At 42.3% G+C, this 12354-nt stretch overlaps 1 protein-coding gene across 1 annotated transcript in view; it reads right to left on the bottom strand.

Moving 5' to 3' along the window:
• LOC124794793 (DDB1- and CUL4-associated factor 5) overlaps positions 1-12354 on the bottom strand; it is a 112185-nt gene that overhangs the window by 58655 nt on the left and 41176 nt on the right. Inside the window, exons 5-6 of the mRNA XM_047258448.1 lie at positions 7094-7374; positions 6897-7015 (exon numbers count right to left, since the gene is read on the bottom strand). Coding sequence (XP_047114404.1) covers positions 6897-7015; positions 7094-7374 — 400 coding nt within the window. The remainder of the gene's footprint in view (positions 1-6896; positions 7016-7093; positions 7375-12354) is intronic.

The raw sequence follows: 12354 nt of genomic DNA on the forward strand, positions 1-12354 counted from the left end.
GCCTCATAGATTTTTTGTAGCTAAGAATTTGAGGGTCCCTTTGTTGCTCAGGTGCGATTTCATCCAGCATGAGGGTTTGGTATTCGATTATGCTGGGAGTGTCTTTTATTTTAAGTTTTTGCCTCACCACCATCTCTCTTTGTGTTTGTGCCAGCAGTCTTGTGCAGGGAATGTGAGCTATGTGTGCAATGTGCAGGTTGGCACGGGTAGTCTTACAGCACATCAAGTGCAGGCTCTCAACCAGATCTTGGAGCGCTATCCTGAGGTCTTATCGGATAAGTTGGGGAAGACAGAAATTCTTAAGTATCTCACCCAATTAACTGATAGTGTGCCCGTCTGTCAGGCCCCTTATAGGCTGTCTCCACTCAAGATGAAGATTTTGAGAGCCAAAATTGATAAGATGCTACAAGAGAGGGTGATTAGACCATCAACTTCGCCCTATGCTTCGCCTGCATTTCTAGTGCCCAAAGACCAGGGTAGTGATTTTCGTAGGATGGTCGATTACCGGAGGCTTAACAAAAAGGCGGTGTTGGAGTCAGCTCCCTTGCCCGATTTGCACAATTGCTTTACCTGGTTTGCAGGTGCTAATGTGTTCACCATCTTAGATCTCAATCAGGCATATTACCAGATACTCCTTGCCGAGTCATCCAAGCCTATGACAGTGTTTTGCAGGTTGGAATTTATTTGAGTTCACCAGGGTCCCTTTTGGGTTGGCCACTGGTGCGGCTGTGTTGTCCCGTTTGTTGGATGTGGTCTTAGGGGACTTGAAGTTCATCTGTCTCTACAACTATTTAGATGATGTAGTTATCTACAGTCCCACCTTTGAGGAACACCTTGTTCAGGAGCAGGTTTTCCTAAGGTTGCGTTCGGCTGGCCTCACCGTCAAACCATCTAAGATCACCTTGTGTAAACAACAGATTGCTTTCTTAGGCCAGCTGGTATCTGCAAAAGGCGCAAGCATTGACCAGGATAGAACTAAGGCCTTACGGGGTTTTCCCCCTCCCCAGAATAAGAAAGATGTCGCTCACTTCATTGGCATTGCAAATTTCTTCCATACATTCATTGCCAATTTCACCCATCTTGCAGCCCCCCTTAATGATCTTCAGAAGAAGAATAGCGATTTCGTATGGGGAGAAAATCAGCAGCGAGTCTTCGTACAGATTAAAACTGCAATTACTAATCCCCCGTTGATAGCTGTGCCGGACTTTAATAGTACGTTTGTGATACACACTGGCACCTGTCATACTGGGGCAGTTTTACTTCAAGAACATGAAGGGGAGAGGCGACCTCTAGCTTATGCCTCACAGCGACTGACCACTCCTGAATCCAACTATTCTGTATATGAATTAGAGGCTCTGGCCGTTGTTTTTGACTTGGAAAAGTTTTGTTTCTACTTGGAACATAAAGAATTTGTATTAAGAGACAGACACTAACAACCAAGCATTAAGTTGGGTCTTGGCTAGGTCAAGGAAGACTGGCCGAATTGCACGTTGGGCAGTCCGTATATCTGCTTTTCATTTTCAAGTCAGACATATTAAAGGCTCAGATAATGCAATTGCCAATGGTCTGAGTCATATGATTACACCCGACTCCCAGGAAGGTCAGAAGCAAGGCAAACAGGACATTAGTGTTGGGGCGATTTTGTCCGACTTTCCTAACCTGTTTGGTGGGCTTAAGGAGAAGCAGATGCAGGACCCATGTTGTGGTCCGATTCGAGATAGGGTCATGGCTGGGGTTTCGGTGCTGGGTTATTGCCTCCAACAAGTGGTACTGTGTAAGCAGGGTAGTGACGATCAAGGGTGTGGTTGCCAATTGAGTTAGTACCGATGGTCTTCCAGTATTATCACGATTCTTGGCAGCCATTTGGGGCTGTATAAGACCTTGACCAGGATCCACGAACATTTTGTGTGGCCCTCTCTTTATCGCTACATTAGGCAACGACTGGTTGGGCAGTGTGATCTCTGCAAAAGGGTGAACCCTGATTCCGGGGTCTCTCATGGGCTTCTACACTCACAGAGGGAGCAGTATCTCCTCAAAGTTTTTATCGACTATGTTGGACCGTTGCCCCGGACAAAGAAAAGCAACCGTTACATCTTGGTTGTCATGGATGCTTTCTCCAGGTTTACATAGCTGCTTCCTACTTGAGGGTCACTGCAATTGTGGAAGGTCACATCCTGGTTCGGACCACCGAAATCATTGGTAAGCGACAATTCACCTGTCTTTCTGACTCGTGTGTTTAAGGCCTTCTGTTTCCATCATGGTATTAGACATATTACCACCACGCCTTATTATCCTAAGGCGTCATTTGCCGAAACAGGTAATCAGAATTTGAAAACAGCCCTAACCATCTACCATGCCCGGTCACCTGGTACATGGGATGTCACCTTGCCCTGGCTCAATCAGTTGTTTAATATCGCCAAACACGAGGCAACTGACATGACACTGGCTCTGTTAATGTTTGCCTATACCATTAATTCTCCATTATCAAACTTGTGGAGTATAAATGACCTCTTACCAACGGCCATTACCCCTCAGAGCTTCTGTGAGAATTGGCAAAGGGCCAGACAGTGTGCATGTATTAATCATGTATCACAGTATTGTGAACAAAGTTTATTGAAAATAAATTCAGATCTCTATCACTTTTGGTTTCTTTATTACAATTTTTCAATTTTCCCTTTTGTTGCTACATTTTCACTAATACTCCCATTTAGAGAGGTCTGTAGTGAGTTAATAAATCATCAAAAATGGCTCAAATGACTCTGAGCACTATGGGACTTAACATCTGAGGTCATCAGTCCCCTAGAACTTAGAACTACTTAAACCTAACAAACCTAAGGACATCACTCACATCCATGCCCGAGGCAGGATTCGAACCTGCGACTGCAGTGGTCACGCAGTTCCAGACTGAAGCGCCTAGAATCGCTCGGCCACACCGGCCGCAATAAATCATCAGAAAATCAAAATATTGTAGTTTTGGAGAGGTATCATGTGAAACTTAAAATGTATTCAGCAAACTCTGAAATTGTAATGTGACACTTCCATTCTTGACCTGTATGATTTGAGATGAAATCACCCAATAGTAAGTTTGTACCACTTTCATTTGACTGTGCTTTATAGAAATACAGATAAGGTCACATTAGAAAGGAATGAACAAAAACAAATGGTTATTGTTTTTCCAGAGTAGGGTCACATTGCATGTAAGTCATTTGTTTTGAGAGACTAGGCTGTGTATTGGCTTCAGGACCATTTATACGCAATGTACATAAGAGTCACACATGTAACATGTCCGGAGTATATAAAATAATAAGTTGTGACTATTATAAGTTTTATGTTCGATAAACTGGGAGGAACTTTGAAACAAGGTTAGTCCAACTGAATCCAATCCCTCAGCATTTTGTGCTCATTTAAGAGAGTGCAAGAATTCCATTAACACCACCATTAAAAACCATCACCACTCTTTGCAAGGAAGACAAAGGTAGGTTATTTAATAACCTAGAAGAAATAGATATATTCACTCTTATGACAAAATACCCAGATAAAGTCCTTAACAAAGAGACAAAGATAAGAAATAAGATGTATATACCAAACATTAACAATGTTTTAACCAAATAAGTTCAGATTAGAATTTTCTCCATTTCCCTGCATGTAACATTAACTAAACTTAGACAAGATATATTAGAGCATGGGCGGGCAAACGTTGCACGCGGCTCATGAGCGCACAGCACTGCACGTGCGCTGCTCACATGCAATCGTCGATCGGGGCAGTGGCAACAACCGGCAGGTTGCGGCAGTGTAATACCAGGCTAAGCTGCGGAAAATGCAGAGTGAATGAAGGAAACGGAGAAGTGGAGATTTGCTATCTTTTAAAAAGGAAAGGGAGAATAATTTCTACTTTGTGCAAAAACGTGAAAATGCGAAATGTTTAATATGTGGTAGTATTCTCGTTGGTCAGCAGAAGTTAAGTATTGAACGCCTTTTATAATAAATTTCACAAGGATGGGTACAATTTATTGTCGGATTCTCAATGGAAGGGGAAATTGACTGAGCTTAAGAAGAGTTATCTGACGATACTAGATGAACCTGACGTAAGTTGCTGTTGTGACAGACAGATCTGCGACTTTGTTTCGTCATGTATCTCATCTAACTGATTTAACATTTTATGGAGCACTGTTTTCAATTTTTCAGGACAACAACAATGATAGCCCAGCGGTACGTGCAAGTTCTAAGATTGCGCTTAATATAGCGAGAGCTGGAAAACCAATCGCTGAAAGTGAATTTACAAAGGAGTGCATCAATAACACTGCTGATTTACTTTGCCCACTGAATGCAAATCGGTTTCGAGCTATCACTCTTTCTCGGGGGAGTGTAAATCGTCGTCTAAGTGCCATGGCAGGTGATGTTTACTGTCAATTAAGGAATGCAGGGCAGGAGTTTATTGCACTTTCCATTGCACTTCATGAGTCCACAGATATTTCAGACACCGCACTATTAGTGAGTTATGACCGCGGCGCGGACACTGCTCTGCACATAACAGAGGATTTTTTAGATATGATATCTTTAAAAAGCACGACCACTGGTGCGGACATCCTAAAAGCCATTGAAGAAGCTGTCGATTCAGCTGGCTTAAACTGGGAACGTTTGTTGTCAGTGACAACAGATGGAGCACCTGCAATGAAAAGGGAACAAATGGGATTTGTTGGATTACTAAGAAAAAAGCTACAGTGTACAGAAGAATCATTGTACAGCATCCACTGCATTTTGCACCAATATGTACTCTGTGCAAAAGCAGCAAAACTGGGGGATGTCATGCAAGTGGTTATTTGGGCAGTTAATTATTTGAGATCCCAAAGGCTTACACACAGACAGTTTCACACATATTTAGCTGAAATTGGGGAACAATACTGTGACATACCATCCCACAGTGAAGTCCGCTGGCTTAGCTGCGGTAATGTACTCAAAAGATTTTTTGAGCTGAGAATACCAATAAATCAGTTTTTAAAGGACAAAGGAAGATATTATCCTAAGTTAAAAGATCCAGAGTGGGTTGCCGACCTTGCATTTTTAGTGGACATTCTGAACACAAGTTTGCAAGGAGAAAATCAGCTAATTTGTGAAATGGCTGAAAAGGTGCTAGCTTTCACTAGCGAGCTGGAACTGTGGGGATGACAGCTCTCATCAGGGATCGCAGTGCATTTCCCTACTCTGTCTACTGTGCGAGAACAGAATTGCAAAGAATATGTTTCCGTACTTAGTGCAATAAAAGAGGAATTTCTCAAGTGATTTGGGGATATATTATATTTATCCCAAGCTTTTGAGTGGTTTTCGAGACCATTTGCTGTTTCTGTAGATGATATTCATCCCAATTTGCAAATGGAATTAATAGATTTATAGTGTAATTCTCGCCCGAGAGACAAGTTCCTTTCGCAAGACGTGTAACAGACTTTTATCACGACTTTCCACAGCAAGACTTTCCTCTTCTCCATTGTGAAGCCGCAAAGATAATGTCAATGTTTGGCTAGACATACGTTTGTGAGAGATTTTTTTCTGCTATGAAAATTAATGAGTCTCAGTTAAGAGCAAACATCGGTGATGAAAATGTTTGCGTTTGTCTGTATGTAGAAATTTTGTTCCGGACATTAAACGTATTGTAAACTCCACCTGTGATAATTAAATAAAACGTATTGTAGGTAATAGGTGCTCTTTCAAACTATGATTTCTTTTGAGCACTCCTACTAACCTTATTCCTTCAATCAATAAAGCAAGCTAGTACACAAAACGCATTACAGAGGAAAGAGCGGAGAGACGGTATGGTGGGGAGAGAAGAGAAGCGGGTGGCCAGCTTGCCCCTGTGTGCACGCATAACACCTGTTACCCGCACACGTGCAAGTGCACTGCACACGTGCAGGATTCCTGTGTTAGAGCATCCTTAGATCCAGGTCCAACTTGATAATCTCGGTGTATAGTAGACACAAATTTTATTACGTTACATCCAGTAAGTTGTTCAGAACAGTTTACATCAATTTTCTCATTCTACCTTTATATAACAGCTCTCTACATGCAATATTCACTATATACCAGATGCGTATGCCACAGTTTTATTTAGATACGATTTCACAAAGGCAGATTTCGAAAAGCATCTGTAATGTAAGACCCTCTTCCCTGATCGTCAATTCCATGTTTTCATCCCGTACCAATGTTCAACATGACCGACCATGAAATGGGACTGTTTAGCATCTGACAGTTATAATATGTACACATGACAACCTATGAACCAAAGAGGTATGACAGATATGGACCCGACTGATCACACTGACATTGTTATAATCAAGATTTTAAATGTCCACGGTGTTCTACGTTTTCTATATCCACATCAATTTTAACCTCAAAGATTTTATTCTTCACACACACATCATTTGATACACGTACACATAAGAACCTTATATTTCTGCTGTAATTTGTACAACACGTTCTTATGTTATAGGCATCATTATGTACACATTTGTTTGTTTTTGCTCTGTATCACAAGCAACTCATGATAATCTATACACCCGAATAGTGGTACAGCAAACCCTGTTTGCACACAGCAAGGTGTCTTTTAACATAAATGTAAGGATGTTACACCAATTGAACAAATATCGTTAAATGATTTAAAATTACCTATCCAGGTTTAGTGATAAACAAACAGTTAACTTAATGTAGCTTAAAAATAGTATAAATCTAACTGACTCCCTGTTCTGTCACAAAATGCCAATCAGAGCGTGAAAGCCATTTTATTAATTTCATGCAATAAGAATAGAACACGGTTACCTTTAATCTGATTTCACTTATTATGAATCAGTTTCTCCTACCACTACAAGAATTCCTAACCTGTTTAACCTGACATTGTAGATTCTTACCTTTATTAGTTTCTCAACACCCGAAGAAGCTATTATACAGTTTGTGGGATGAAAACGTACTTGATTTACAATTGATCTGTGTCCGTGGAGAATCATATGTGCAGTATCAACCCACTGATCTGAAAGTAGGTACGAAAGTATTAGAAGGCTAATCTAAACGAAAATACAGTAAGGACAAAATAAGTATTTCACAATACCTTCCTCAGCTGTTGATGGAATTTTCCACATATACAAATTAAAATCATCAGAACCTGACAGAACATATTGATCATCATCTCCTGCAAAACTACAGCTCTTCATAGTGCATGAATTATAATAGCCAGGATGATCAAACTGGCATATGTGAACCGAAGAATGCACTGAATACAATACTGGAGGTAATCTGCGTCTCAGAGCCAATATCTGTGTACCAGCCTGATTGAAACGAACACTCATACAACTCTGTGATGGATTATTTCCACCAAACCGCATCAGAATCCTAAAAAGAAACAAAATAACAAATTAAGCATGCATGCAAGATAAATTAAACTGCACTGAACTTGTTCATAACATAAAAATGTTTTCCAGGACATAATGCTTCATCCATTCAGCACATTCACTACACTTTTAAGATGGGCAGCAAACCTTTCCCTACTATACATACAAGTTCTAATGGAGACAGCACGCAGCATCCCCTTTGGCTCTGACAATAGCAACTATAGGTCATGACATGAACCACATGACACTCCAAATTGAGATTCATCTTGATCTAAAAGCTACTACTCAACTGCCAAACATGTGTCATGTAGATTGGCTGGACCTGCATCCAAGATATACACTTTTCATTTGCAGTGTTCAAGATGTGCTCAACAGGACTAAGGCCAGGTAACCTGTAAGGATACACAAGAATGTGATGTCAGCTGAATGTTCCTCATACTTTTCTGATAAAATTTGATTGTGACGAGGCGGTGAATCATCTTGATGAAGATACAAAATGCCAATGAGGTGCTGGAGGTGAACAACAGGTCACACAACATCAGACAGTATGTCCCTGTATTGTTTGTTGGTGAGTTAACAAAAAGGATACAGTGCCTGACATGGTTTTTAACATACTTGTACACTGCCACTGGCATGCCCCAATGCACTGCACAACCTTTTGCAAAGCTTCCTGTGCCCAATGCGACCCTGCCAATCTCGAGTCAACGTTAGCCTTTGATACCCCCCCGTTGGTTTTGAGCCATGATGTGATAAGTGACAACATTCGTTAATGAGTTGAAATTCCTAATCGTTCTGAGGTTGAACATTATGTTTAGCTGCCCTATATATCAAAATGAAATGAAAGTTGGTAGGTGTGTTTCTATATCTGGAAGATAATCTCTACACAAATGTCACAACAGTTGCATAAGAGTGACACTAGTACCACCACTATGAGGATGCAAAACAGGTTTGCTTTAAATACAAACTGTAAGGGCCGTTAGCATCAGTTACCTTTGAGACTGGGCATGGTGCATAGATATTAATCAAGAAGGGTTACTTACGAGAAGGCGTGGCATGTGGTGGTCTCCAGCATTGAAAGCAGATTCTGCCTGTGCGCAAGGGATGGTCGTTTGTGTGTACGGCACAGACCTGATGAGAGCTTTCTCATAAAGTGCTTTCATCCAAGATACACTGGTCCCACTGTAAGACTTATGGCCTGGGGTGAGATAAGCTACAATTCTCATTCAACTTTGGTTTTTCTGAAGGGGTTGCTAATCAGCACTCGGTACATGCAGAATGTTGTCAGACCCATTCTTTTGTCATTCTAGCAATAGGAAGGTGACATGTTGTTCCAACAAGATAATGCTAGTGAAACTCAACCCGTTCTAAAAGACTTGCAGCAACTTCCCTGGCCAGCACAATCTCCAAACTTGTCCCCAATCGAGCAAGTGTGTGATAAGATGAGATGAGAAGTGACTCATGCATCTCGCCAACCAATAATTATTACAGAAGAATAGGTCAAGCAGTAATGGCATAGTGTATTCCAGGACAGTGATTGTTATCTGTATGATCAAATGGATGCCAGAGTCATTGCCTGCACTGTCACATGTGGAGGCTATAAATGATAGTGTCAGCATGAGTTAATACCTGGTTCCTCAGAACTGGTTGTGCTATTGATCTGTAAATATAATAATTACATGTACTCCACACACACTGTTGCAAAAATAAATCTGGAGTAAACTGGAAACCTCTTAAAAGTGTGGAGATGGACTGAGACATGTGGGGGGAAAGGATGTACTGAGTGAAATGTGGGAGCAGGAGATGGACAGAGGGATTGAGGAAATTGGTGACAAAAAGAGAGAGGGTGGAGGGTGAGATGGATGTATAGAGGGGGAGGAGTATATTGGAGGGAGGGGTATAGCAGGGAATGGACAGGGAGAGTGGGCAGGACAGGATGCACAGAAAAAAAGAGGATAAGAAGGGAAGGGAGAGACACATGGGGACAAGAGGAGATGGACATAGGGAGAGGGGTGGGAGGCAACTGACAGGGGGTAGGGGTATTGGATGGACAATGAGGGAGGGGGGGATGGGTGGACAGTGGACAGGAAGAGAAGTGAGGAGGATAATGACAGAGGGAGGGGAAAGAAGAAACTGTCAAAGAGATTTGGTGGAGGAGATTGACAAAGGGATAGGGTAGGAGAAGACGATGAGACAAAGAGAGGAAGGAGTAGATGACAAGGGAGAGAGAGCATCGGCAGAAAGATATGGAAACAGAGAGGGAGAACAGTAAATTTGAGAAATGTGTTGAAAACGTACACAAGTGAAATCACAGGAAAGAGGCTATATATAATCTCCAGGTTCTCTTCCTAAGCCCTTGGGTCCATTTCAGCAAAATTTGGCACACAAACAGAAAACTTTATGAGTATCAGCACTTTCAGCTTTATAACATCCTGGCTCCAATAGGAGTGGAGATTCAACAAAAAGCATTTTTTAACACCTGGCACACAGGCTACCTAGCATGACAGGCATGTTGTATGGAAATACAGAGACCACCAGAAAAATGTACATACACTTTATGGGACAAAAGTATCACTTATGTGTTTATTTTACATTTAATAACTGATCACACATGTTGTACAACCTTCAGTTAAGCACATGGTTTCAAAATGTTCATCATTCGCAGCTGTACACATAACAGATTCAATTGGTTCAAATGGCTCTGTGCACTATGGGACTTAACATCTGAGGTCATCAGTCCACTAGAACTTAGAACTACTTAAACCTAACTAGTATAAGGACATCACACACATCCACGTCTGAGGCAGGATTCGAACCTGCGACCGCAGCGGTCGTGCGGTTCCAGACTGAAGCACCTAGAACTGCTCAGCCACACCGTCGTAACAGAACGACAAGTGGTCGCCGCAACTACATTGGTCAATGTTACAGTGGAGATCGCTGCACATGTCGTTGTAATCTACTGGCGAAGTTCCTCTAGCGTGTGTGGTTTACATCACTAGATGTTATCTTTCACAGTTTTGCACAAGTAAAGGTCCATAAGTGTTAGATCTGGCAACTATGGAGGGAACTCAATGGGCCCTCTTCGTCCAATCCAATGTCCCGGAAAATCATCATTCAGGAAAGCTCGTACAGCTAGGTGGTGATGTGGTGTCACCCCGTCCTGTTGGTAGAAGACCTCTTCATCAGCTCCATAAAGCACACATATACCTAGCAAAATTGATGGGCGTAACATTTCCAGAGACAGTAGCATCAAAGAAAAAGGGTCCTACTAAGCCCCCTAGACGATAGTCCACACCACACATGGACCCATGGTAGATTGACTGTTCTATCCACATACACATGCAGATTTTCTGGTGCCCAGTACACACTGTTATGCCGATTCACAGTTCCATTACTCCACACTACCTTCGTTACAAATTGTTCATCATCAGTTACCATTTGCTGATACCATTCACAAAATTGCATTCGGTGATCAGAAGCATTGTCATTAATTGCGTGCAGTAATCATGGAATTTAAACTTTTCACTTTGCAGCTTTCAGAATTCTTCGTAACTTGTACTGCTAACCCCCACTTCACGTGTACATTGTGTAGCAGGCTTCTGTGGAGAATTAATCAACATTTCCAACTCAAGAACCGACGAAGCATGACTTGCAGCTGTACACTGTCTTCCTGGTCTTCTTTTGTGAATATCACAAATCGTTCCATGCAATTCAAACTTGTCAATGATGCACTTAATTGTTAAGCGGGTTGGCAGTTCTGTTTCAAACTCCCACCTACACAGACATTACACTTCAATGGCATTATCAAACTTGAAAAACCACTTCACAACACATTTTCTTTGCTTGAATGTCAAGTGTGCTCCATTCGTCTTGTTTTCTCAATAGCGAGATGAAAGAACTAACGTCTGTTGAGCCAAAGACCATACTACCACACACTCTTAACTCGAATCGAACAACAATATCGATATCTCGAAAGAGCCGGACAAAGAGTGTATACATTTTTCTGGTGGACTCTGTAGTATCAGCCTGGCTTATTGACTTGTCTGGGGCAAGACAATGTATTCTACTGCCCGAGGGTAGGCTGATCCACATGACAGGCATGATGTGTTGGAATAGCACTGGCCACTTTATCAACCTGTTTTATATGGCAGCTTTTATATTAGGGGCAAAAATGGTTTTCAAGTGCCCGGCATGCAGGCTGCTCTGCATGACTAGTTTGATTCGAGAATAGTACCAGCCAGCATTATTGACCTGATTTGCAGGGGCAACATGTGCAGGTGGATATAGCTGGGGAAGGTTATGATGGATAGAAAGGATAAGAACAGAGGGGCATGATGGGGGAGGATGATGTGGACAGAGAGAGTCAGGGAGGATATGGATGTCAGAGATGGGAGGATAATGATGTAGACAGGTAACAGAGGTGGAGAGATGGTATGGACAAAGGGTTAGGGGGAGGATGAAATGGACAGTGAGAGTGGAGAGGAGGAGATGGACAGACTGGGGAGAAGACCTGTCACGCAGATAGGAGGGAGGGGGAGGGAGGGAGGGGGGGGGGAGAGAGAGAGAGAGAGAGAGAGAGAGAGAGAGAGAGAGAGAGAGGGGGGGGGGGCGACGGAGGGGGAAGGGGCGGGGGGAGGGAGGGAGGGAGGGAGGGGGTAGGGAGGGAGGGAGGGGGTAGGGAGGGAGGGAGACGGAGAGGGAGAGGAGGAGGAGGAGGAGGAGGAGGAGGACACAGAGAGGGAGGTGGAATTAATAGACGGAGCAACAGGGGAGGAAAAGTTGGACACACAGAGTGCAGAGGAGGAGATGTATACAATACACGTGTCGAATGAATACGTGGATGAAGCTATGGGGAAAAGGCAAGTATATAAATAACATTCCCTTTTGAAATTACATTTCTGCTCAGTGTTCTAATTTCTTTGAGAAATTGAGTCTCAGTTTGTGTGTTATAGTTCAGTAATGCTGTAATCTCCTGTTTTATTTC

The sequence above is a fragment of the Schistocerca piceifrons genome, chromosome 4 (genome assembly GCF_021461385.2).
Source record: "Schistocerca piceifrons isolate TAMUIC-IGC-003096 chromosome 4, iqSchPice1.1, whole genome shotgun sequence".
In the NCBI taxonomy this organism is placed as follows: Eukaryota; Metazoa; Arthropoda; class Insecta; order Orthoptera; family Acrididae; genus Schistocerca; species Schistocerca piceifrons.